We start from the raw sequence: 21,917 nt of genomic DNA, 5'->3' as shown, positions 1-21,917 counted from the left end.
AGTTGAGGGAAGAATTCATTGCATTTCGTAGTGTAGTGGGGGAAGGGAGGAGAGAGGCAAAGAAAAAAGTGAAAAATAATTCGTTGGACGTACAAAAATTTGATAAAAGTTCTCATAAACGAAAGTAAAAGCTCTTGTAAAGTAATGTGAATGGAAAAGTGATTCATATGTGCAGTGCATCACGCGCAATCGTATTGTTTCGGCCGTAATAACAAACCGTAAGTTTTTTGTGACATTTGAAGTTTTTCGGCTGCTGTAATCAACAAGTGTTTCATGTTTATGCGAATTTTGAAAACAAAACTGAAACTATTGATAAAACATTCGAGAAAACTTTTAAAGTTCGTTAAACAGTTTCAAGTACTTTCCCTACCGTGTTAGCATTGGCTGAGAATACGCATATTTGAATAAATAATGTCCGTTTATGGTTAATTCATGTTGATGTGATCATTGGACAGACTAGAAGGCGTTACCAGTACCAGTAGTTACTTCGTGATACTTTCGTGTAAGAAGCTAACGACGTCATTTAAATCACTAACTAATTAGGAACAGTGATCAGTGATTGGTTACTACATGCAATTCTTTAGGTTTGATTAGTCATCATAGACAGGGTATTTGCGCTTAATCATCAGCTTTTAAGGCCAAACACGTAATTCTCGCTGTAGCTAGAAACTTACATGGTAGTATATAACTTTATTTATACAATTATACTAGGTGTGAGCCATAAATAGGCATTTTAGTTTACTATTAAAGATCATTTCCTCATTTTCAGATAAACAGCAATGCTGCGGAACTGCGACGAGGACTCGGGGCGCAGCTCCTGTTCAGCTGCCTCTATAGGCCTCAGCCCCATCATGGACTACCACGACATGGACTCTGAACCAATCCAAGTCAAAAGGAGACAGAAAACTCAAGACACAGGTACCAACACCGATTTAAAAGTCAGCATGCGCCCTAGAAGCTGCACAGGCCTCATCAAATCCCCTGATGAATGTGACCCGTTCCCCAGCTGCAGGCTTCCAAGGCATCATAGAAAAGCTGTGTTCAATTTATTTGACACACCCAGAATGGGAGGCCTGAGTAATGCCCACTCAACTTTAGAAATTGCCTGCAGTACTAAAATAGAAGAATCTAAGATTCAAACCAATGCAGTATCCATGGCTGCTATTACAAGTGACCATAAAATTCATCGACAAGCACCTTTGGGTGCAAACTTTAGAAGAGGAAAGCCTGTACAAAGAGCAGCTTCAAGACTGTACAAAGCCGAGTCAGGGTTTAAAGGTAAGGAGTGCTGCACCGGACCAGAGTTCATTGTGAGAGCTTCACAGCCTGTAAAACACTTGGATCTCACCCTCTCAGCTATCTCAGATAAGAGAATCATCAATGTGGTGTTGCTAAATGGGCAGAGAGTAGAAGTCCTTTGTGATCCCAGTACAATTACTGCTGGACAATTATTTGAAGCCCTGGTTCATAGTGAAAAATATGAACATAACTTTATGCTTGGGATGGCAATATTGATTGGTGGAGATTTTGTATTTTTGCCAGATGACTACAAAATAAAGAAAGTTGCACCAGAAGGCTGGTATAAAACTGGAAGCAAGAAAAAAATTGTGGAAGATGTATCCATAACAGTATTTTTGAGGATAAAGTTTTTCTTGCCTAAAAATGTTGCCACTAATATACAAGGTGGAGAATGGAGGTACAGAGTATATCTGCAACTCAGGAGGGCCACAGTTGAAGGTCAGTTGACTTCTACAATCCAGAATCTCATATTATTAACCGGCTATGCTCTGCATATTGAATTTGGAGAGTTCTCTTATAGAGAACATGGAACTGCCGATTATTTTTTATTGGAGCATTATTTGCCAGAATCTTCTATTACAAATGATATGGCCGATGTAAAACTTCGTATGAAGAGAGCTCATGAATCTAGGCGTGGGTTAGACAAGAATAAAGCAATGATCAACTTCATAACTTTAGCCCAAACTTTTCGTGACTATGGAGCGCATTTTTACTCCGCTATTTGGGCTACGCGAGATGGATTTTGTAGAGACGTATGGTTATCTATTGGACCAAGAGGAATAACTATTTATTCCCGCAATAACCGTGTCTCTGAGGAGTCTACAAACACTACAAATCGCATAGTGTTGCAGAGTTTACCTTGGCATCATATACACACATTTTATTATAACAAGAAAAGCCTGTACATCATGCCTAATTCTTACTCAGGTTTGTCAAAGATTGGAGTTAAATATAAGTTAAAAATGCTAGACAACAAAAGTTACTTTACATTTTGGCTGGCTTCCTTGCATCACAGACTCTACTTGAAATTATATGCCAAGGATGACTTCCTCAATTACTTGTCTGAAGATCTAAACTGTCCATTAAATCCAGATGGAAGTCCAAAGAAATCTGAGTGTAGTAATTATCAGGATAGCTACAACTTGGCTGTAAGGAACCCAGTTCGCGTGAGAAGGCCTATTAGGAGGAGGTTCAAAGTGGACATTTTTGGTGACAAAAAAGCTCAAAACAAAGAGAACGAAAAACCTAACACTGAAGAACTACTTCGGCAGATATTGACTCCACCTCCTCACGATGAGAGTTTGATTACATCAAATGTAAATTCGGCTGGTGACTCCTCTAATGATGGGCATTCATCCTCCGAAAGTTGTAGTATTCCTAGAAGACATGGTGTTAAAATGGGAACAAGAGTGTTCAGTAAGTCGGTTTTAGACAACAGGTATCCACCATCCCCAATAAAAAGTCCCATCAGCTGTTTCAGGTCAGATGGTGACCTAGCCACTACCCATAGTGACTCTGATGATCTCAGTTCGGAGCAAAGACAACATTGCAATGTGAATAGTATGAAGTTGTTGCCAGAGAGGCAATACAACCAGAGTTTGTCCCCTGCGCCGACAGCCTACGTGTTAGAATCTCCTAAAGTGTATCCAGAAATATTTAATTACAATGCAACTAACAATGAATCTGTTTTAAATACTTCTCTATTCGAAAAATTGGATAATATGGGATGTGTGCAGGGAGAAAGAGTATTTGTGACTGCTGCATTAGAAAGAGATACAATGAATGCTTTAGGACTTCAAGTAGCTGAAGGATCAGATGGGAATGTGTATATTAAATCAATTACTTCTGGAAGCCCTGCAGACTTGTGCAAGAAACTGACGCCAGGGGACCAAATTATATCTGTGAATGGGCAAACTTTACTCAATGTTAAGTACGACAAAGCTTTAGGGATGTTGCAATCGGCTCCACAGAAAGTAGAGCTTATAGTCTTGCAAAATACAAGTAAAAACTCAATTTTAGACCTTCAGTATGATAACAAGAAACATGAAGATACCAATATTATTTCTAATTTAGCAAGTAAAGTGAGTATACGAGATAGTGTCGCTAGTGCCTTAGATTTAGATTTAACTGATGATGAGCTGTTGAATGAGGAAGCATTGAAAACTATCTACGCGTTAATAAAATTAACGAAAGAAAAAGTTATTAGCAGAATGAAAGACAAGAGCAGCAGGCAAACAACCCCTGTTAAATGTAATTTACAGAAATGCTTTTCTGAAAACAAAGTTTATGAGGAGTCAGATGTAGGGAACTGCTCATCTCAAGAAAGTACTCCCGAAAGAAGGAATGCCCAAAAGTTCAACACTTGGCGCGGTTTGGGGAACATTCGACCAAAACGGCGACCTCTGAGTCTAAGTATACCGTCAGGCGTCGACTTGCCCGCGGACTTTTTGAACGACAACAGCGCTTTGTTAAAGAAGTCTTCTCTTAAATCGATCCAGTCGTCGCTAGACAGTTTGGACAAATCAGTGAAGAGTGGGTCGTCAAAAATTGTTCCGTTGCCTCGGAACTTTGGTTTAGGACGGCGGTGGCTCGGACCAGTGAGGTACCCAGTCACTCCTTGTAAAAATAGCGGTGCTGTTGAGGACAGTGCAATCTCAGAAGATAATATTATCCGAAGACATTTTATTTACGGTGCTGGAGATTCAGATGAGGATCAAATATTTTTGTAAATGTATATCAAGTTCATGAGTACCTTTATATTAGTTGTAATTGTATGTAAAAAGAACCAGAATCTAAGACAAATGTTTAATAAATGCCATTATTATACTTAAGTTTGTTTTGACCTACAATACAATTGTACAACGAGCGCGGATGGAGCGCGGTTAGCAATTCTACTTAGTAACAGGACATTGAACCCCAGCAGCATAAGGGCTAATGCACATGTGACTGTCCGGCCATGGAACAACTAGTAGGAAAACTATTAAGAAATTATCATTGAAACGTTACTGTTAATAATAACTCGGTCCGTAAGGAAATAAGTACGACCGTATTACGGTTTATGAGGAGATATAGGTACCTAACGACTTCGGCGGGCGCGAATTTGTATATTAGGTTTTTCATTGGTTTTATAGGTAGGTACGTGCTGTGAAAATTGTTCATGGTTCGTGTGTATGTATGTAGCTATTGAACTATATAATTGATTATCCCAGTTATTATTTCGATTGTTATATTATATCTACCTAATTTACGTGAACTGATCGATAAGTGTTTATATTTTTTATAATATACTTAGGTAATAAATAGGTACATGGTTTTCACTTGTGGCACTCTCACGTAGTATTATTCCTTATTCTACGTTTGTGGTCGCGGTTTATCAAATGATTACTCCATACAGTGAAAATACTTGGGCCCTATCTCGTTCAAAGTCTTGAACGACGAACTCTCGATAAGGTTTATCTTTACCCATGCCATAAACTTTGTTCATTGTAGGTATCTTTGGCGCCAAATCGTACTATTTGCTTACTTACCTATCTTCTATACGTAGTAATAGGTATTTCGCGGTCATGTGTTACGCAATGAGTAGGTAGCTACTACACATTGTAAAATGCGAATCTCATTGAATGAATTTCCAGAAAGTTCTCAGAATTATATCATAAAATGTTACAATTAACGTGTTTTATCTCAGCACTCACTTTCATTAAGTGAGAGTGCCCTGTCTTGTATGTTAACTTGTAAGCTGGTGACCTGTAGGACTGGTTTTAGATTCTGTAAAGGATTGTAAAAGAAAGACTGTAGTTTAGAAAACATTATAGGTATTTATTAAAAATAACACCATGCTCGCCGCAATCAAGCAAACATCATAATAAAACTAAATAAATCTAACGACGGCCGTCTACCTTTGTAACACAATCAGACTCAATAAAAGAAAAATAATTATTCATTCATTCCACAATTTGTATAACTAGTTCACTCTACAAGTAATTGCAATACCTATTTAACAGGTGATGTACCAAAGTACCAGCTACAACAGTTTCTTTTTACACCATAAATGCATTGTTAGGCTATTGTTTTACATCATACCACCCATGCCTCCCATGCCGCCCATACCGCCGCCCATGCCCGCCATGGGGTTGGCCTCCTTCTCCTGTGGAATATCGCAGATTACAGCCTCGGCTGTCGTGAGCAGGGACGCCACACCACTCGCGTCCGTCAGCGCCGTCCTTACCACCTTCGTGGGGTCAATGATACCCTTCTCGATCATGTTCACGTACTCGTTGTTGAGCGCATCATAACCGAACTCGGGGCCGAGGTCCTCCACTTTGGCAACAACCACTGATCCATCGATGCCGGCGTTGCGCGCGATCGTCATGCACGGCATGCGGAGTGCTTTCTTAACGATTTCGACGCCTGTAGCCTGGTCAGTGTTGCTTGTGCTGAGGCCCTCCAGAATTGGAATGCATCTGAGGAGGGCTGAGCCACCTCCGGGGACAATGCCCTCTTCTACGGCCGCGCGAGTCGCGTTCAAAGCGTCGTTGACACGGTCCTTCTTCTCATTAACCTCAACCTCGCTAGAGCCTCCAACGTGTAGGACAGCAACACCTGATGCCAACCTCGCCAGGCGTTCCTGAAGTTTTTCCTTTTCATACTCAGAGGTAGTCTCCTGGATTTGATCACGAAGCTGCTCAGCCCTCCTGTCAATATCAGCCTTCTTGCCCTTTCCTTTCAACAAGAGGGTGTCATCTTTGGTAATAACAACCTCCCCGACCTGTCCAAGATCTGACAATTGAACATCCTCTAGCTTGATAAGGTTAGCATCATCTCCAAAGACGACACCACCGGTGGCGATAGCCATGTCACTGAGGGTGGCTTTGCGGTTGTCTCCAAAACCAGGAGCTTTGACCGCTGCTACCTGGAGGCCAATTTTCAGTCTGTTGACTACTAGGGTGGACAGAGCCTCACCATCAACATCCTCAGCAATAATGACTAAGGGCTTCCTCTGCTGGTTGGCCATCTCCAGAGCAGGGATAATTGTCTGTACATTGCTGATTTTCTTCTCAGAGAACAGGACAAGAGCATCTTGGAACTCTACTTTGGCTCCCTTAGAGGAGTTGATGAAATATGGTGAAATATAACCTCTGTCGAATTTCATACCTTCAATCACTTCCAGGTCGTCGTTGAGGGTCTTGCCGTCCTTGACGGTTATGACGCCGTCGCGGCCGACGCGCTTCATGGCGTCGGAGATCAGTTGGCCGATGGCTTTGTCACCGTTGGCGGAGATAGTTGCCACCTGAGCGATCTCTTCGGGGGTGGTTACGGGCTTCGACATGTTCTTTAGTTTATCCTTCACCGCGTCCACGGCGAGCATTACGCCTCTTCTGATCTCGATCGGGTTGGCACCTTTCGAGATCTTTTCGAATCCTTCCTTGGCGATGGCTCGTGCGAGTACTGTTGCGGTCGTGGTGCCGTCGCCGGCTTCTTCGTTAGTGTTGTTTGCAACATTCTGCACGAGTTTAGCACCAATATTCTGGAATTTGTCCTTCAATTCTACTCCCTTGGCAACTGTCACACCATCTTTTGTTATCTTTGGAGAGCCCCAGGATTGCTCCAAAATGACGTTTCTTCCTTTGGGGCCCATTGTGACGGCTACGGCGTCTGCTAAGACATCCACACCTTGCAGCATGAGTGCTCTTACATCAGCTCCAAACCTCACATCTTTGGCGTAAAATCTTGAATTTTGATGGAATTTGTGCAGCGCAGCAGTTTGACGAACAACACGAGGTAAGCGCAGCATTTTTGTGTGATGTGGAATGCTATAAAGGCGCTAAAAGAGTACTTCGAACCTCTATTTCCAGAAGATTCTCGTTGAGATCCCACAACGTGATCCTTCTCCGCCGGTTGTAGGTTATACAATACAGGTTAAAAATGTCATGTCAAGAAATTCATATGCCGAATCGGAATTTGCGGAAGTGTTATCTCTAGTGGCGCCCTCACTGCTACAACATTAAGTTTTGTTAAAATATATTGATTTTCATCAAAGTAGGTAAATAATTATGGTTTAATTATAAATACAACTAGAAGTTTATGTTCTCATGTCATCAGCATAATAATTTCATACAGAATATTTATTATTTCTTACTTTTAAACTTTTCAATTTTACGTAATTATTCACTACGACTGTGGCGCTATCTGTTGAATATTACGAATAGTTATGGTTTAGATGCGATCGCTAGATGGCGCAGCTATTATATAATTGACTTTTACTTTTTTTAGGTTTGGAATATCGCGTTTTGATACCGTATGGTAATGTTGCCATTTATAAGAAAAACCGGTAATAGGACAAATATTACCGGTTTTTAGTAATGTCAACTAATTTGACAGTTGTCAAACAATCCACGCGCGATTGCCCAGATCGCGCATTTCCGTGTGCGGCTTACAGATTCCGAGCGTGTTTGCAGTTTACATATCAAAACATGTGGTGATACTGTAGTCACACTCGTTGATAAATCGACTGTGAATAAATTATAATTTCGGTGTTAAGTTACTGCGGCAAAACTTGATTACATAATGACTACTCCTTGCACTTGGTGAGCTAATTTACGTTTTTAAATTAACTTCCTCTGCCGGAGAGCGTGTTTTAATTTGCTTAATTCAAATATTCATTGTCCTCATAACATGCAGTGGAGTCTATTCCTTCGGCTATTATTTTTTATACAACTTTTTATCATTTATTCTGCTTGTAATATTTCTTTTGTTGATAAAACAACTTTAAAATAGTTTTTTTTTTAAAGTAAATAATAATTATTAACCTTTTAATGTAAAGTTGAAATCCAATAAATATGTAATTATTAATATTTTATTTTACATTTCTTAGCGAGAACATATTAACTACTTACATAATTTTACTGTTTTAATCAAAAATTATAAAACACTTTTCATTCATCTACTGTATCATGTTTCTGGGATTGCTGCTGGTTTTTTTCTGAATCTACTAGTGATGATTCAAGATAAAGTCAAACCTCAAGATAATGAAGAGTGGACGAGGTTGGGGGAAGTCTATGCCAAGAAGCAGACTGGACATAATAAAATTTAAGAAGTTATCACTGGCTTATAGTATTAGTACCTATAGTGATTATTTTGGTAAATAAATTTATTATTGAACTTTTTTCAGTACCGAAGGTGTGCTTGTGGGCATTGGGAACCCTCTGCTGGACATCTCAGCGAATGTAGAGCCAGAATTACTAACGAAATATGGATTGGAACCAGATGGTGCCATCATGGCTGGAAAGAAACATATGCCTTTGTATAAGGAGCTTATGAAGACGTAAGCTTTTATTATATTAATTGTACTTACAGTGTACACCAAGACATAGAATAAATTATACGGACATAAGGACATAGAAATTACACAGGACAAATTATTAACTTAAAAATAAAAAAATCATGTAATTTTTACAATAAAAAAAATCTTAATGATAAAAGTACATAACTTAAAAATATATCATTTAAGTATGTTTAATGGGCTACCATAAAATGTAATAAAAAATCCTTGATCAGTGTGGCCCATAGCATTACTAAAAAGAAAACTAACATAACTTCTTATACAAAAATACATACACACAAACACGTTGAAATTTATTATTTTTACTGTCTTTAATTTTACTCTTTTACTGTATTATCTACTAGCTGTTCTGCAAATTTTTCATAATTGTAAATTTAACTGTTTAATATCTGGAGGTGGAGACCTGGTGTCCTATATGACAGGTTTTACCTAGTTTAGGCACCAGCCTCTTCTCAAAAATTGTACGCACAAACCAAATGTCTTTTGTTATGGATTCTTTTTGTAGAGGAAATTAACTTTTTACTTACTTACTTATATTGTGCATATAATTTTGACTTGATTTTGATAAGACAATGATCATAATTGATGAACAGAGGTTTGGTACCATGCCAAATTAAATTAAATTTCAATTCATAGTAGACTATTTTTTGTAGGGCTGATTACCACATCTGGCAGCAGAGCTTGGAACTGCACTCTCCTATCCTTTTCTGCCACTTAGAACCGTAATTTGCTAAAGCGAGGTAATACGACCTCTCGTCGCGGAATCAACGAGGTCTCACTCCCGCTCTCTATCTCGCTCCAGCAAATGATGGTTCTGTGTGACAGAAAAGGATAGAAGCATAGGAAAGTGCAATGATGCGGTGCAGCCAGATGTAGATCAAGCCTCCAGATTAGTGTTTTTCGAGCGTCAACGTCTTGCCAGTATCCGCACAGCGTCGACGCATCGACGTGTGTGTAGAAACGTTGTGAGGGGGCGCCCTAATACTCTTTGGATGTCTCCAGGTATGAGGTCGAGTTCATAGCGGGTGGCAGCGTGCAGAACTCTCTCCGGGCCGCGCAGTGGATCCTGAACAAGCCCAAACTGACGACATACTTCGGATGCGTCGGCGACGATGACTACGCCAAGATACTCAAGGACAGAGCCGAGTGAGTTGAAAAATTTAAATAATTAATTTTAGCTTCATAAATATAACATTGCAGTCTAGCTAGAGTCTGAAGTGGGATCGGGCTGGTCATGTTATACAGATGCCGAAAGCACTATGGTCAAAGGAGACCACAGACTGGGTGCCTAACGTGCTAGAAAGAGATGGCATGATGAGATCGGTGCAACATCTTGGAAAGAAAAAGCCCAAGTTCGAAAGGAGTGGAAGAAAGGGCGAGAAGCCTGTGACCTGCAGTGGGATAGTGTAGGCTAGAAATAGAAGCATGACGCCTGTATCCCCGAAGGGGTAGGCACACACCGATGGATTACACACCCACTCCTTGCCAGTTGTCTTTGTCTTACGTAATAGAGGACGAGCGCATTGCCATTGACCGGGCACAAATCCTGGAAACCACATGATACCAATTATCCGTGATCCAAACATGAATTCAAACTTGAAAGTCGAATTCAGTAGTTTCGAGTCCTAAACCACTCATAAATTCGTCGCTTAAATCGCTAACTGAATGAATCTGATTTGACATTGTCGAAATCACTTTGTGAGACTGTCCTTTGTTTGGTCAGGACTTTTCAGGCTTGAATCACCTGATTGTCCGAAAAAGTAAGATTTCCGTGTTTCGGAGGGCACGTTAAGCCGTTGGTCCCGGCTATTAGCCGTAAAAACACCTCCACCAACCCGCATTGGAGCAGCGTGGTGGAGTATGCTCCATACCCCCTCCGGTTGATTGAGGGGAGGCCTGTGCCCAGCAGTGGGCCGTATATAGGCTGTTTATGTATGTATGTATGTTATTGTCAATAAGACACAAAATATTTTAGTAGAAAATTGCAGATACGACAGTTTGCAAAGTCAGCCACGAATTGTATGATCCATTTATAACTAAAATTGTAATCAATACTATGGGGATTACAATGAAAAGGATGATAAAAAATCAATCGTTTCGAGTAATTTTTGAATTTTATTAATGTATTAAATATCAATGACTGCGGCGTTTGACCGCTTTCATACTTTTCATACTAACTCCAAAGAAAACTTTCGTTTTTGATGTCCTGCCTTCAAGGGACAAGCCCACAAAGTGATTTTTGTTACACGTGTCCCCACCGGGAATCGAACCCAGGACTTCCGGATCGTGAGCTCAACGCTCAATTACTTGACCACGTCTAAACATTTCTTTTTTTAACATTTACCATGGTTCAGTGGTAAATCCTAAGGTTAACCAGGTACTTGCCGGTCATCACATCATCATTACTAATTTAAGAGCCACGCTCTGCGGGCTTAGCACCGTAAGCGCGGGACTCTTTCTCGCCTCGACATACGTCACCCGTCACTCTCTCACAGTACTGCACAGAAAGAGACAGATGATCTCTGTCGCGGCGAGAAAGAGTCGCGTGCTTATGGTGCTAAGCCCGCTGGTCGGTGTAGCATTCTCCATGCTACTTTTTTCGGGGAAAATAGGGCAGTGGTTTACCTCTTGCCTTCCGCCCCGCAGTACTCTGCCTGACGCGAGTGGGACGGCCCCCAAAGTAGTCTATATCAAAGCCTACTACTTCGAAATGAACGATTATTGAAATCAATGTTCGGTTTAAAAATTGAGTCCGCAAATACCTTAATTACCTCGATTGAAACAAGCGTATTTATTGCGAGGTTTTGTCATAAAAATCAAAAATCATACCCCAATGTGATTTTTCAAAAAGGCGCACGCCACGTATAAGTCACGTGATTTTCTCTATGGTGATGATATTATATTTACTTTGATCATATTTCAAGTTTTTTTCTCTTTACAAGTTCTTGATGACTTGTTCTGCTCCACCCTGATAGGGCCTATGGGCGTGTGATATCGATAAAAATGACACGAATCTCTAGATCTACATTTGTAAGCCTATTTCTTATCTTCACAGTCTGATAACATTAATACGATTATTACTGATACTGTCAATCAAAGAGCGATAATACTGATTTTTATGACACATTTATCACGGTAACTAATAGGCGAGTTCATTGTAGTTTGTCACAAGGTCTATAGGATCCCATCTTCTACATAGTTTCACGCGGAAAACCACGGGAGCTCCGTGGTTCCTTCGCAATAAAAATCTGCACATTGACCTAGGTGTACCAACCACTGCCCAATGGCTCAAATTAGCTTCGTTTTTTGATTCTGCTCCGCACCACCCAAATCCTCTGGTAGTTGTGGCTTCCGAATACATCCCGCTTAGGAACGGTACTCAAAAGTATCGGCCGAAGGACGTAATATACGATCCCGACGACCCGATTACTCTAGCCATAGAGGCGGCCAATCCGCACGCGACACCAAACACTTCAGAACCCCGATACCGATCCCGCCGGCGTGGTCGACGATTTCCCTCATTCAGCGCTTATCGCTATCGAACCACTAGGGTCGATTAATACTTTCGCAACGGCGACGACGCCCTGAGCCGTGGTTCGCGCCTAATTGGGCACCCTCAGGCCTGTTGTCTTAAATTTTGTACCGAGTGAGAGCCCTCAGCGCTCCCCATTTGTCCGGCCAAGTAGTTAATGCCATCTGCGGCAAATCTACAATAAGTCGCGTCAAAAAAAGGTCCATGGGACCTATCTCACTAGGACACCAGGAACTTGTATGACAACATTTCTGTACTTGAATTCCATACTTTTGCGACGGAAAATTCCACTTGATATTAACTCAGAATCACCCCCTCAGTATTCGTTACGATGTCACTAACACCCTGTATGTTGTCATATATTCTCGCCGGATATTTTGCAAATATCCAGTTTGCCGCCACGCTAAGTCTCTTCTTATCGTGTGGGTTGTGAGGTGGAATACCAGCCTCATCAACCCTGGTGCCAGGGTTACTATTGAGCCGCCAAAGGCCCCTGACATGGCTCATGTAAAGATTACATCAGTAAGTAGTAACCGGAATTAACGGCTTAACGTGCCTTCGGAAGGATGATCTTACTTTCGGACAATCAGTTGATCAGCCTGTAATGTCCTTAACAAACTAGGGATCACAAAGTGATTTTTGTGATATGTCCCCACCGGGATTCGAACCCGTGGGTCCTACGTTCAACCACAGGACCACGGAAGCCGTTACTTACGTACCTAACTTATAAATGGTTATTTTGTAAAAAGACCGCTTACGTGGTTTTCATCATACATACATAAACTCACGCCTATTTCCCAACGGACTATAGAATCATAACACGACGATATCTACTTTTCCTTATTCAAATAGTTCTTTTTATTTATGAGTTTTATGACTGTTATGTTGTCGCTTTGATCTGTGTTCCTATTTTAAACACGGAGCCCTTCTTTGGATACTTTTTTTTTGTAATGGTACTAGTGCTGCTTTGTGCCACATGGATATGTTTATAAATAGCGCTAGAATTTTTATGTTTGAGATGAAGTTATATGTGTTATCATATTGTCCTTGCTAACTATAGCACGACCTCTTTCATTATTTATTCGGAGTCTGTTTATTTGTATTATTTTGCATAATATTGACTAACTTCCGTTTTCATTCAGGTAAATAGGTGTTATTTCATTTTCAAGATAGTGTGTCGTGTTAACTAACATAACATAAACGCTAATATTATAAATGCGAAAGTAACTCTGTCTGTTACGATTTCACACCAAAGCTACTAAACCGATTTTGATGAAGTTCATACCTTTTCTTATCATGTAGGTTGTGACTTTTGTGAGGTGGAATACCAGCCTCGTTAACCCTGGTGTCAGGGTTACGATTGAGCTGACGAAGGCCCCTGACATGGCTCATGTAACGTTTACTCACATCAGTAAATAGTAACCGGGACCAACGGCTTAACGTCCCTTCCGAAGCACGGATCATCTTACTTTCGGACAATCAGGTGGTGAACTATAATAGTTATAAATATTATAAAATATCATATTTTTCTACGAAAAAGATCATTAAACATTGATGTTACAGCGTCAACATAACTGCTTGTAGCCTGTCGCATGATCGTAATTCAATAAGGAAATAATACATTTGTATTAGGTATGTTCTGTGCAATTATAATGATGGAAAATTATGTTTTTTTAATACAGCTACGATAACACATATTTACATATTTTATTTTATTACATTGTTGTTTTAATCAATGATAACAAAGGAAAATTTGTAACAGGTTAATTGCAGGAAAATTGTATTTAACCTAAATAAGTATATGATGTAACGTAAATAATGATGTAACTCGCGAGTGAGTTGAGAACTCGGTGATAAGCGCGGCGGCTGATATCGCGATAACATTTGATCTTGTACATTCTCAAGCCTCGCTGTATCACTTCAAAAACATCACTTATGCTGTACTGAAAAAAAAAAAAAAGTATTTATTATGAGAGGACGCAAAAGTAACAATACAAAAACAGTCATCACTAATTTAAGACCCATGCTCTTGTCGGTGTAGCATTTGCCATGCTACTTTTTAGGGAAAAATAAGGCAATGGTTTCCCTCTTGCCTTCCGCCCCGTAGTACTCTATCTGACGCGAGTGGGATGGCGCCCAGAGTAGTCTAATTCAAAGCCGTACAATGACTCCTGTCCTCCGCCTCTGAATAGTACATAACATACATAAATAGCCTTTATACGTCCCACTGCTGGGCACAGGCCTCCCCTCAATCAACCGGAGGGGAATAGTCCTCTGAATAGTACTGTCAGTTACTGCTGCCCTCTGTCAGGTTCCAGGTTACAGTCCCTGTGACTTGCCTCTTCCGTCTTACAATGTCTTACCGATGGCTCCTATCTCCGCCTCTGCAACCGTTGTGGTTTTCACCCGTATCCCTGGGCAAGGGTTCTACGTTATACCCCGTAGGCCTGGGTCCCTGTCCGAACTCACGGACGCAACGACTACGTACATACATCAGTAAGTAGTAACCGGGACCAACGGCTTAATGTGCCTTTCGAATCACGGATCGTCTTACTTTCGGACAATCAGCTGATCAGCCTATAATGTCCTAACCAAACTAGGGGAACACAAAGCCCCATTTGGGGTAGTCAGTGGTACATCAAACGCAAGATGGACTAAGTATCCACGCTTCTTAAGTTTTCTGTTAGGCCAACGTTGTTTAAGAATTAAATGAGCGTATGTCATGAGGAGCTTGGTGGCGCAGCGGTAAACGCGCTCGGTCTGCGATTGTTGAAGTTAAGCAACTTTCGCAATGGCCGGACATAGGATGGGTGACCACAAAAAAAAGTTTTCATCTCGAGCTCCTCCGTGCTTCGGAAGGCACGTTAAGCCGTTAGTCCCGGCTGCATTAGCAGTCGTTAATAACCATCAATCCGCACTGGGCCCGCGTGATGGTTTAAGGCCCGATCTCTCAGTAGGGACGGGAATGGACTGATAATGATGATGATGTCATCTTCCAACTGCTCACAAATTCACAATCGGCTTTCAAATATTGATCAAGCGAGTGAAATGCCTCAACTGTTCAATTGTGGCCAATTGATTGTATTGCGTGTACGCAAACAATGTAGCGGCAATTTACTACGCTGTAACACCATGTCACCATTTGAAACGAATATTTAAATTAAAATAAAAAAAATAAGAATAAACGAAATTTATTGCCTCTTTATACAGGGTGTGACATCGTAACGAAAACTTTGAGGGATGACTCAGACCATGATTCTGAGTTCATATCAAGTGGAATTTTCCGTCGCAAAAGTATGAAACTGAAAATAATAAAAAAAAAAACTTATTTTCATGAATTTTCCGACTGGAAATTCCACTTGATATCAACTCAGAATCATGGTCTGAATCATCCTCCTAAGTATTCGGTACGTTGTCACTAACACCATGTATACTATTACTTCTCTCTCTCTCTCTCTCACACTCACACACACACACACACACACACCCATAGCTGGCTAGACCATTATAGACGGCGATACAGTTCACTATCACGTTGATCTAACAAAAAGCTCGGTGAGGTGTCGGTACTTAGTTCATATTGCGATGGATATACCTCCGCCTCCCCCAATTCTATGTGTAATTAATAAAGTGTTATAAATAAATAAAATAAAAAATAAAATTGGGAAATAATAGACGTAGCCGTAGACGTTGGGAAGTATAGTCGTAAGCTTATGTTCATCATCACCAGCCCATTAACGTCCCCACTGCTGGGGCACGGGCCTTCCCTATGGATGGATAGGGAGATCGGGCCTTAAACCATCACGCGGGCCCAGTGCGGATTGATGGTTATTAACGACTGCTAATGCAGCCGGGACCAACGGCTTAACGTGCCTTCCGAAGCACGGAGGAGCTCGAGATGAAAACTTTTTTTGTCACCCATCCTATGACCGGCCTTTGCGAAAGTTGCTTAACTTCAACAATCGCAGACCGAGCGCGTTTACCGCTGGGCCACTGAGCTCCTCAAGCTTATGTTATGTTGTCCCTACCCGTTTCAGAGCAGAAGGCGTGAACGTGATGTACCAAGTGACTGAAGAGGCTCCGACGGGGACTTGTGCCGTGCTGGTGACGGGCCTCCACCGGTCGCTGTGTGCCAACCTGGCCGCCGCGCAGAAGTTCACGCCCGACCACCTCGCTAAGGAGGAGTGCAAGAAGGCAATCGAAACCGCCAAGTTCTTCTACGCTTCTGTAAGTTTTTCTAATAGCCTCTGTGTTTAGAGCGTTAGGCTCACGGTCCAAGTTCGATTCCCGATGGGGACATCGTCGAAATCACTTTGTGAGACTGTCCTTTGTTTGACATTGCAGGCTTCAATCACCTGATTGTCCGAAAAAATAATATGATTCCGTGCTTCGGAGGGCACGTTAAGCAGTTGATCCCGGCTATTAGCCGTAAAATATCTCCACCAACCCGCAGTGGAGCAGCGTGATGGAGTATGTTCCATACCCCCTCCGGTTGATAGAGGGGAGGCCTGTGCCCAGCAGTAGGACGTATACATGTTGTTTCATAACGAAATGTCGATTTACGTTCGGGGTATATAAATGATTATCACGTTCTCAGCGGTGAAGGAAACTATCGTGAGGAGACACATTCGTTATAAATTTTAATATAATTTGACAGAACTAAAACTAGATCTATCTCTTTTTTACACTTATTGTTAGTGAAGGATGGCATTAGTTTTGTAAGTCCCGCATATCACTTCACTATTTTTACACTTTCAAGGACAGAACGTCTAATGACGTTCCGATCCCAAGGTTACATAAATAAATAATAATAAATAATATGCATATTACCTATTATGAACCATCAATGACCCATGATCTCTGTCCGTGAAAAGGTTAAGTATGTAATATTTATTGTATTATATTCTGAATAATAAATATTTATTATGAATAAAGAATTGAATTGAATCGAATTGATACAAGTGGAGCACCCGCCCTTAGTGCGTAACTGGTCGTTCCTTAGTAACCCATGTATGGGTCACGGAGGTATGGAGCTAGTGCGTCGTGACCCGTATATGGGTCACTGGACTGTCAACGTGTTAAGAGATGTCAACCCCCGTTTGGGGATATAGGCGTGATGTTATGTTATGTACCATAACATAACAAATACTTTATTGCACAAACAGGAAAAAACAAAATACAAAACAAAAGAGAAATAGAATTAGTACAATAATAATAATTAGTACAGTAGTTATGTAATGTTTCACCATCACCCCCAGGGTTTCTTCGTAGCGGTATCCCCTGAGTCCATCATGCAGCTGGCGCAGCACGCGCACGACAACGGCCACTTCTTCATCATGAACCTGAGCGCGCCGTTCGTCGCAGAGTTCTATAAGGACCAGCTCGAGAAACTGTTGCCGTATGTCGACGTGCTGTTTGGAAACACTGTGGTATGTTTGTTGTTCAAAATTAATAAGAGCAACATTACAAACATAATTTAAAATAACTTTTTTAAGAAAAAAAAAAAAGAATTCTTAAAAAAGTTATTATATATAGAGACTGATCTTTATAGCGACACGAAAGAATTAACTTCATAATTGCATTATATTTCGCCTGGCAACATTACAAATATAATTTAAAATAACTTTTTTAAGAATTCTTTTTTTTTTCTTAAATAAGTTTGTGGAGGAAACGAACTTTCACTTTACTGTTTTTATTTTTTCTTCTTTATTTATTTGTGTAAGTATTTATGTATTTTTAATTTATACAAGATTAAATGTTACCTTCTTTTGGGCTAATGTTACAAGATACCTGTTCAGTCTGTAACTTGGACTGTTTCACTTCCAGGAATGGGAAGGCTTCGCCAAACAATTTGGCGTGGAATACACCCAGGTTAGAGAAATCGGCCTTTGGGCTGCCCGGTACAACAAGCTCAACGTTTTAAGGAAACGAGTGATTGTCATCACTCAGAGCGCCAACCCGGTTATTCTCGTTGAGGACGGCGCAATAGAACACATCATTGTCAAGAAGCTAGACAAGAAGGATATTGTCGACACGAACGGCGCCGGAGACGCCTTCGTAGGCGGTTTCTTAAGTCAAATGGTGCTCGGTAAGCCGTACAGGACGTGTGTCGAATGCGGTGTGTATACCGCGAGACATGTCATACAACATTCGGGGTGCAGTTTCACTGGTAAAAGCGACTTCAAGGAAAGCAGTTAAGTTTAAATATTCAGTTAGAGGTATTTGATTAGTACTTTTTTACGGCCTTACCAATAAAAATTCCATCCTTATTTCGAGGTTATACTAGGAATAGTTAAACCTGGTATAAGCCGATAATAAGGAGATAATTTAAAAACATACACATACATACATACATAAACTCACGCGCGTAATCCCTAATAGGGTAGGCAGAGCCCCAAGTAATCAAAGACAACTTGCAGCCACTGTTGATATGGTGTTGGAAGCTGGATATGATAAATCTTATGGTGGTAAGGGATCATCAGCCTATCGCCCATAACATTAGTCCATCGTGTCAACAAATCACCATAATAATCACATCTGTCAATTTCAGACAGTTTTAGGTTATTCCGAACTTTAACTAGAGTGAGGGTTGGTTTAGCGATAGTATGAGATGTTACACCAAGGTATAAGTTATTCCGAGTTTATTTGTAGATTGTGCTTATTCTTAGGTTATGATCGGTATAAAAAGTTACACCTGGGGCCTGTTTAATAAAACTTACAATTGTAAATTACAATGACAATGTAAAATAATAATAATGTACATTGCGGAGTGTGTGATCACGAATATTTTGCAGTTTCATATTAGCTACGTAATGAACACCAAATTGTCGTAATTTACAATTGTAAGTTTTATGAAACAGGCCCCAGGTTTATTGGTAAGGCCGTTAAGAGTATACAGTAATTAATTACTGATGACGAAAAACTCGGCACATTTGGCACTGTAGTAATGCTCTTTGCATTGTAAAAGTCTAAGTATATGGATGAAATGAAAATAGCATTTTTCTAACTGAATATTGAAAATCCTAAGTCGACAATTCCAACAGGAAGCAATAAAATCAATGCAGTTGTAAATAATTGTTTGTTATTTTCATAAAGTAACACTTATTCCCTTAAAGGACCACAATAGTCTTAAAACTTTCCTTTTCATTAATTAGTCACATTTTCTTAAACACCTCACTGCCATAGTCTGACTAATATTATTTTTATACAAAAAAAAATACTTATTTTAAATCAACTTTGGCAACACATAACTAGTTTTTTTTCGACTATTGCATGTATGTTACTGTAAAAACCGCCGGAATATGTATGCATTTTTTTTTGGGTTAGTAGGATTTATATAGAAACGTTAACCAGGTGCCTGCCTGTATAACTCCGAAATGAACGATTATTGAAAAACAATTCGCACTTTTATCACCATCACTTGGTGAAATCTAAAGATTACTGTACTTCGGGATTTTTTATTTTTTTTTATTAAATGAGTTGAGCGCGTTTGTCCACGATTCAGCCTAGTCTAAAGCAACGTACTAGTGGAGCACGCAAATTCGAAATAGTGCCTATTCACTCTTGCCTTGAAAATCGACAAATTATATGTATCGGGAAACAATGACGCAGGATGAGAATTCCATTGCTTTTACAGTAACATATACATTAGTACATTTTTTTGAGTTTTTATTTTTAACTATGCACCATTTCATTTGGACATATAGCCACCATGGTAGACTAAAACATTATTTACTTAAGAAAGTGGGGTAAAGGGCACTTATCCTGTTCACACTAGTATTATAAATGGATCTGAAATACAAATGTGGCAACACAGCCTGAAAAAGCAATATTATTTTTAGATGAGTAAATGCTAGAGGAATGATTCTTTGAAGAAAAAAACACTTCTATTCACTTTGTTACCATTAGGTAAATACAAAAATGTTGGTATATATGTTTACAAAATATAATGTAAAAAAAGCACTTTGTATGGTTTCATAATTTGTATTACAGTTAGCAACAAATATCAATTGAAAACCTAGTTTATTTTTGTTGCTAACTGTATTAAATTTGTACATAATGTTACTATGTTCTTAGTACTAAATATTTGTATCCTAACAATAGTCCAAACTATCTACCAACTAGATAAAGGTTATGCTTAAAAGTAAGTAACTTTTGTTTCATAAAGTTGTACTTTATCTTATAGCTAAAATAATAATATAATTGTCAATGGAATGCATAAGGCACTTAGATAATATGTATACAAGCATATATAAGGGTACATCTGCTTCTTCTGCTTCTATTTTATCATTTTCTGTCACTTAGAAACATCATTTGCCAGAGCGAGATAAAGAATGGGAGAGTGACTGCACTCCGACTGCCTCGTTGATTACGCCGCGTGCGGTCGGATTATCTCACTCTAGCAAATGACAATCCTGAGTGGAAGGTGCAGATGTATTTCAACTCTAATCCTTCTGACATTGACTTCACAAATAGAAAAAGGGTAAAGGGATTCCCGCATAGATGAATAGTATCAACCCTTACAATTGTTTTTTTTTCAAAGTATTTTGTAATGTCAGTAGTGTTGTTTTTTTTTAATTTTTATGTCAGCAGCATGTTTAAAAATAAAAAAAATACTAAACCACCTTTTTTCAATGAATAAATTATTGCATTCTCAATTGGCATAGTAAAATATGAAAATTGAATTGTGCACATCATTAATATGTAGCATAATGTTCAAGAAAATTTCAGTCAAAAAATCTGTAATACCAAAAATATGAAAATTCCAGCTACATTTTTTTATAGTAATCTTTTTTTGTAGTAAAAACTATAGCATAATGCACAATATGAATGTCCCAGTTTGGGACTTTCTCCTCATCTCCCAACAAAGGCATACATCTGTAGACTTCAATAATGATAAAATCTTTCATATAATCTAGGACTTTGGTTATACTTCTTGTGATCCTTCCGGAGTACCCTGGGTTGATCTTGAAGATTGCTTTAGGCACAGCCATATCATCCACACATTGATGCCGCGTGCAAACGACACATTTAGGTTTTAGCGCCTTTTTCTTTTCCACTTTTGCCCTGAAATATAGTTATGAAGTTATGAATGTACTTATGTTTGTAATTGTTGTGAAATAAATTTTATATCAACTTTATCTTTTTTTTTATTATCTAATACATCATTATATTTATTATCTTTAGTTGGTTGTAAATATAAACCACATTACAGTACTTAAATTACTAAAGTATGTTAGAAGGAAGATGTGTAATAACTTTTTCAAGGTATGAAACTTGATACAGGTAACGAGCGGAATGCAGATGTTTGAAAGGCTATACTTCACAAGCATTGGTAATTGTACAATATATAAAGACTTACCGCATGGTGCATGAGTAAATCAAGGATGAAGGTAAACATAAATCGCGTATTCGCCGGTGTCAGATTTCTGTCCGGAATAATTCTGTTGAAATATGTTTCAGAGAACTTATAATCACTGTATCTGGATAAGATATCGTTCTTTTTTCAAAAGATGTACTTTACACTCCAAAATTTATAGCTTTTCACTCAAAAATACTCTTATGAATTTTTCGTAAAAACGCGCTGATCTTTTATGTTAGTGTTTTTGTGTTAGCAAAATGTTGCTTTTTGGGATTAAAGAAAGGGATGGCATCGTACAAAATTTAACAAGAAATTGTGTTTGTTAGCGTTATTATTATACTCACAAAAACACGCCACGGTCAAAAAATTGTTGCTATTGTAAAATA

At 39.4% G+C, this 21,917-nt stretch overlaps 3 protein-coding genes across 3 annotated transcripts; 2 read left to right on the top strand and 1 right to left on the bottom strand.

The window, feature by feature from the left end:
- The first annotated feature begins 15 nt into the window (after positions 1–15).
- LOC126373767 (tyrosine-protein phosphatase non-receptor type 13-like) lies at positions 16–4,130 on the top strand. The gene is made up of 2 exons (XM_050020048.1): positions 16–218; positions 770–4,130. Exon 2 carries the CDS (start codon positions 780–782, stop codon positions 4,026–4,028), a length of 3,249 nt encoding a protein of 1,082 aa, XP_049876005.1. The 5' UTR covers positions 16–218; positions 770–779; the 3' UTR covers positions 4,029–4,130.
- A 964-nt stretch (positions 4,131–5,094) lies between these two features.
- Positions 5,095–7,220, bottom strand: LOC126373802 (heat shock protein 60A-like). The gene has a single exon (XM_050020106.1). The coding sequence runs from the start codon at positions 7,088–7,090 to the stop codon at positions 5,369–5,371; it is 1,722 nt and encodes a 573-aa protein (XP_049876063.1). The 5' UTR covers positions 7,091–7,220; the 3' UTR covers positions 5,095–5,368.
- A 465-nt stretch (positions 7,221–7,685) lies between these two features.
- On the top strand, positions 7,686–21,310 carry LOC126373851 (uncharacterized). The gene is made up of 6 exons (XM_050020196.1): positions 7,686–7,883; positions 8,468–8,620; positions 9,641–9,784; positions 16,208–16,397; positions 17,429–17,599; positions 17,997–21,310. The coding sequence occupies exons 1-6, from the start codon at positions 7,864–7,866 to the stop codon at positions 18,366–18,368; spliced, it is 1,050 nt and encodes a 349-aa protein (XP_049876153.1). The 5' UTR covers positions 7,686–7,863; the 3' UTR covers positions 18,369–21,310.
- The last annotated feature ends 607 nt before the right edge of the window (positions 21,311–21,917 follow it).

Source organism: Pectinophora gossypiella, chromosome 16, assembly GCF_024362695.1.
Source record: "Pectinophora gossypiella chromosome 16, ilPecGoss1.1, whole genome shotgun sequence".
Lineage (NCBI taxonomy): Eukaryota > Metazoa > Arthropoda > Insecta > Lepidoptera > Gelechiidae > Pectinophora > Pectinophora gossypiella.
This window is presented reverse-complemented; position numbering and strand designations above follow the sequence as displayed.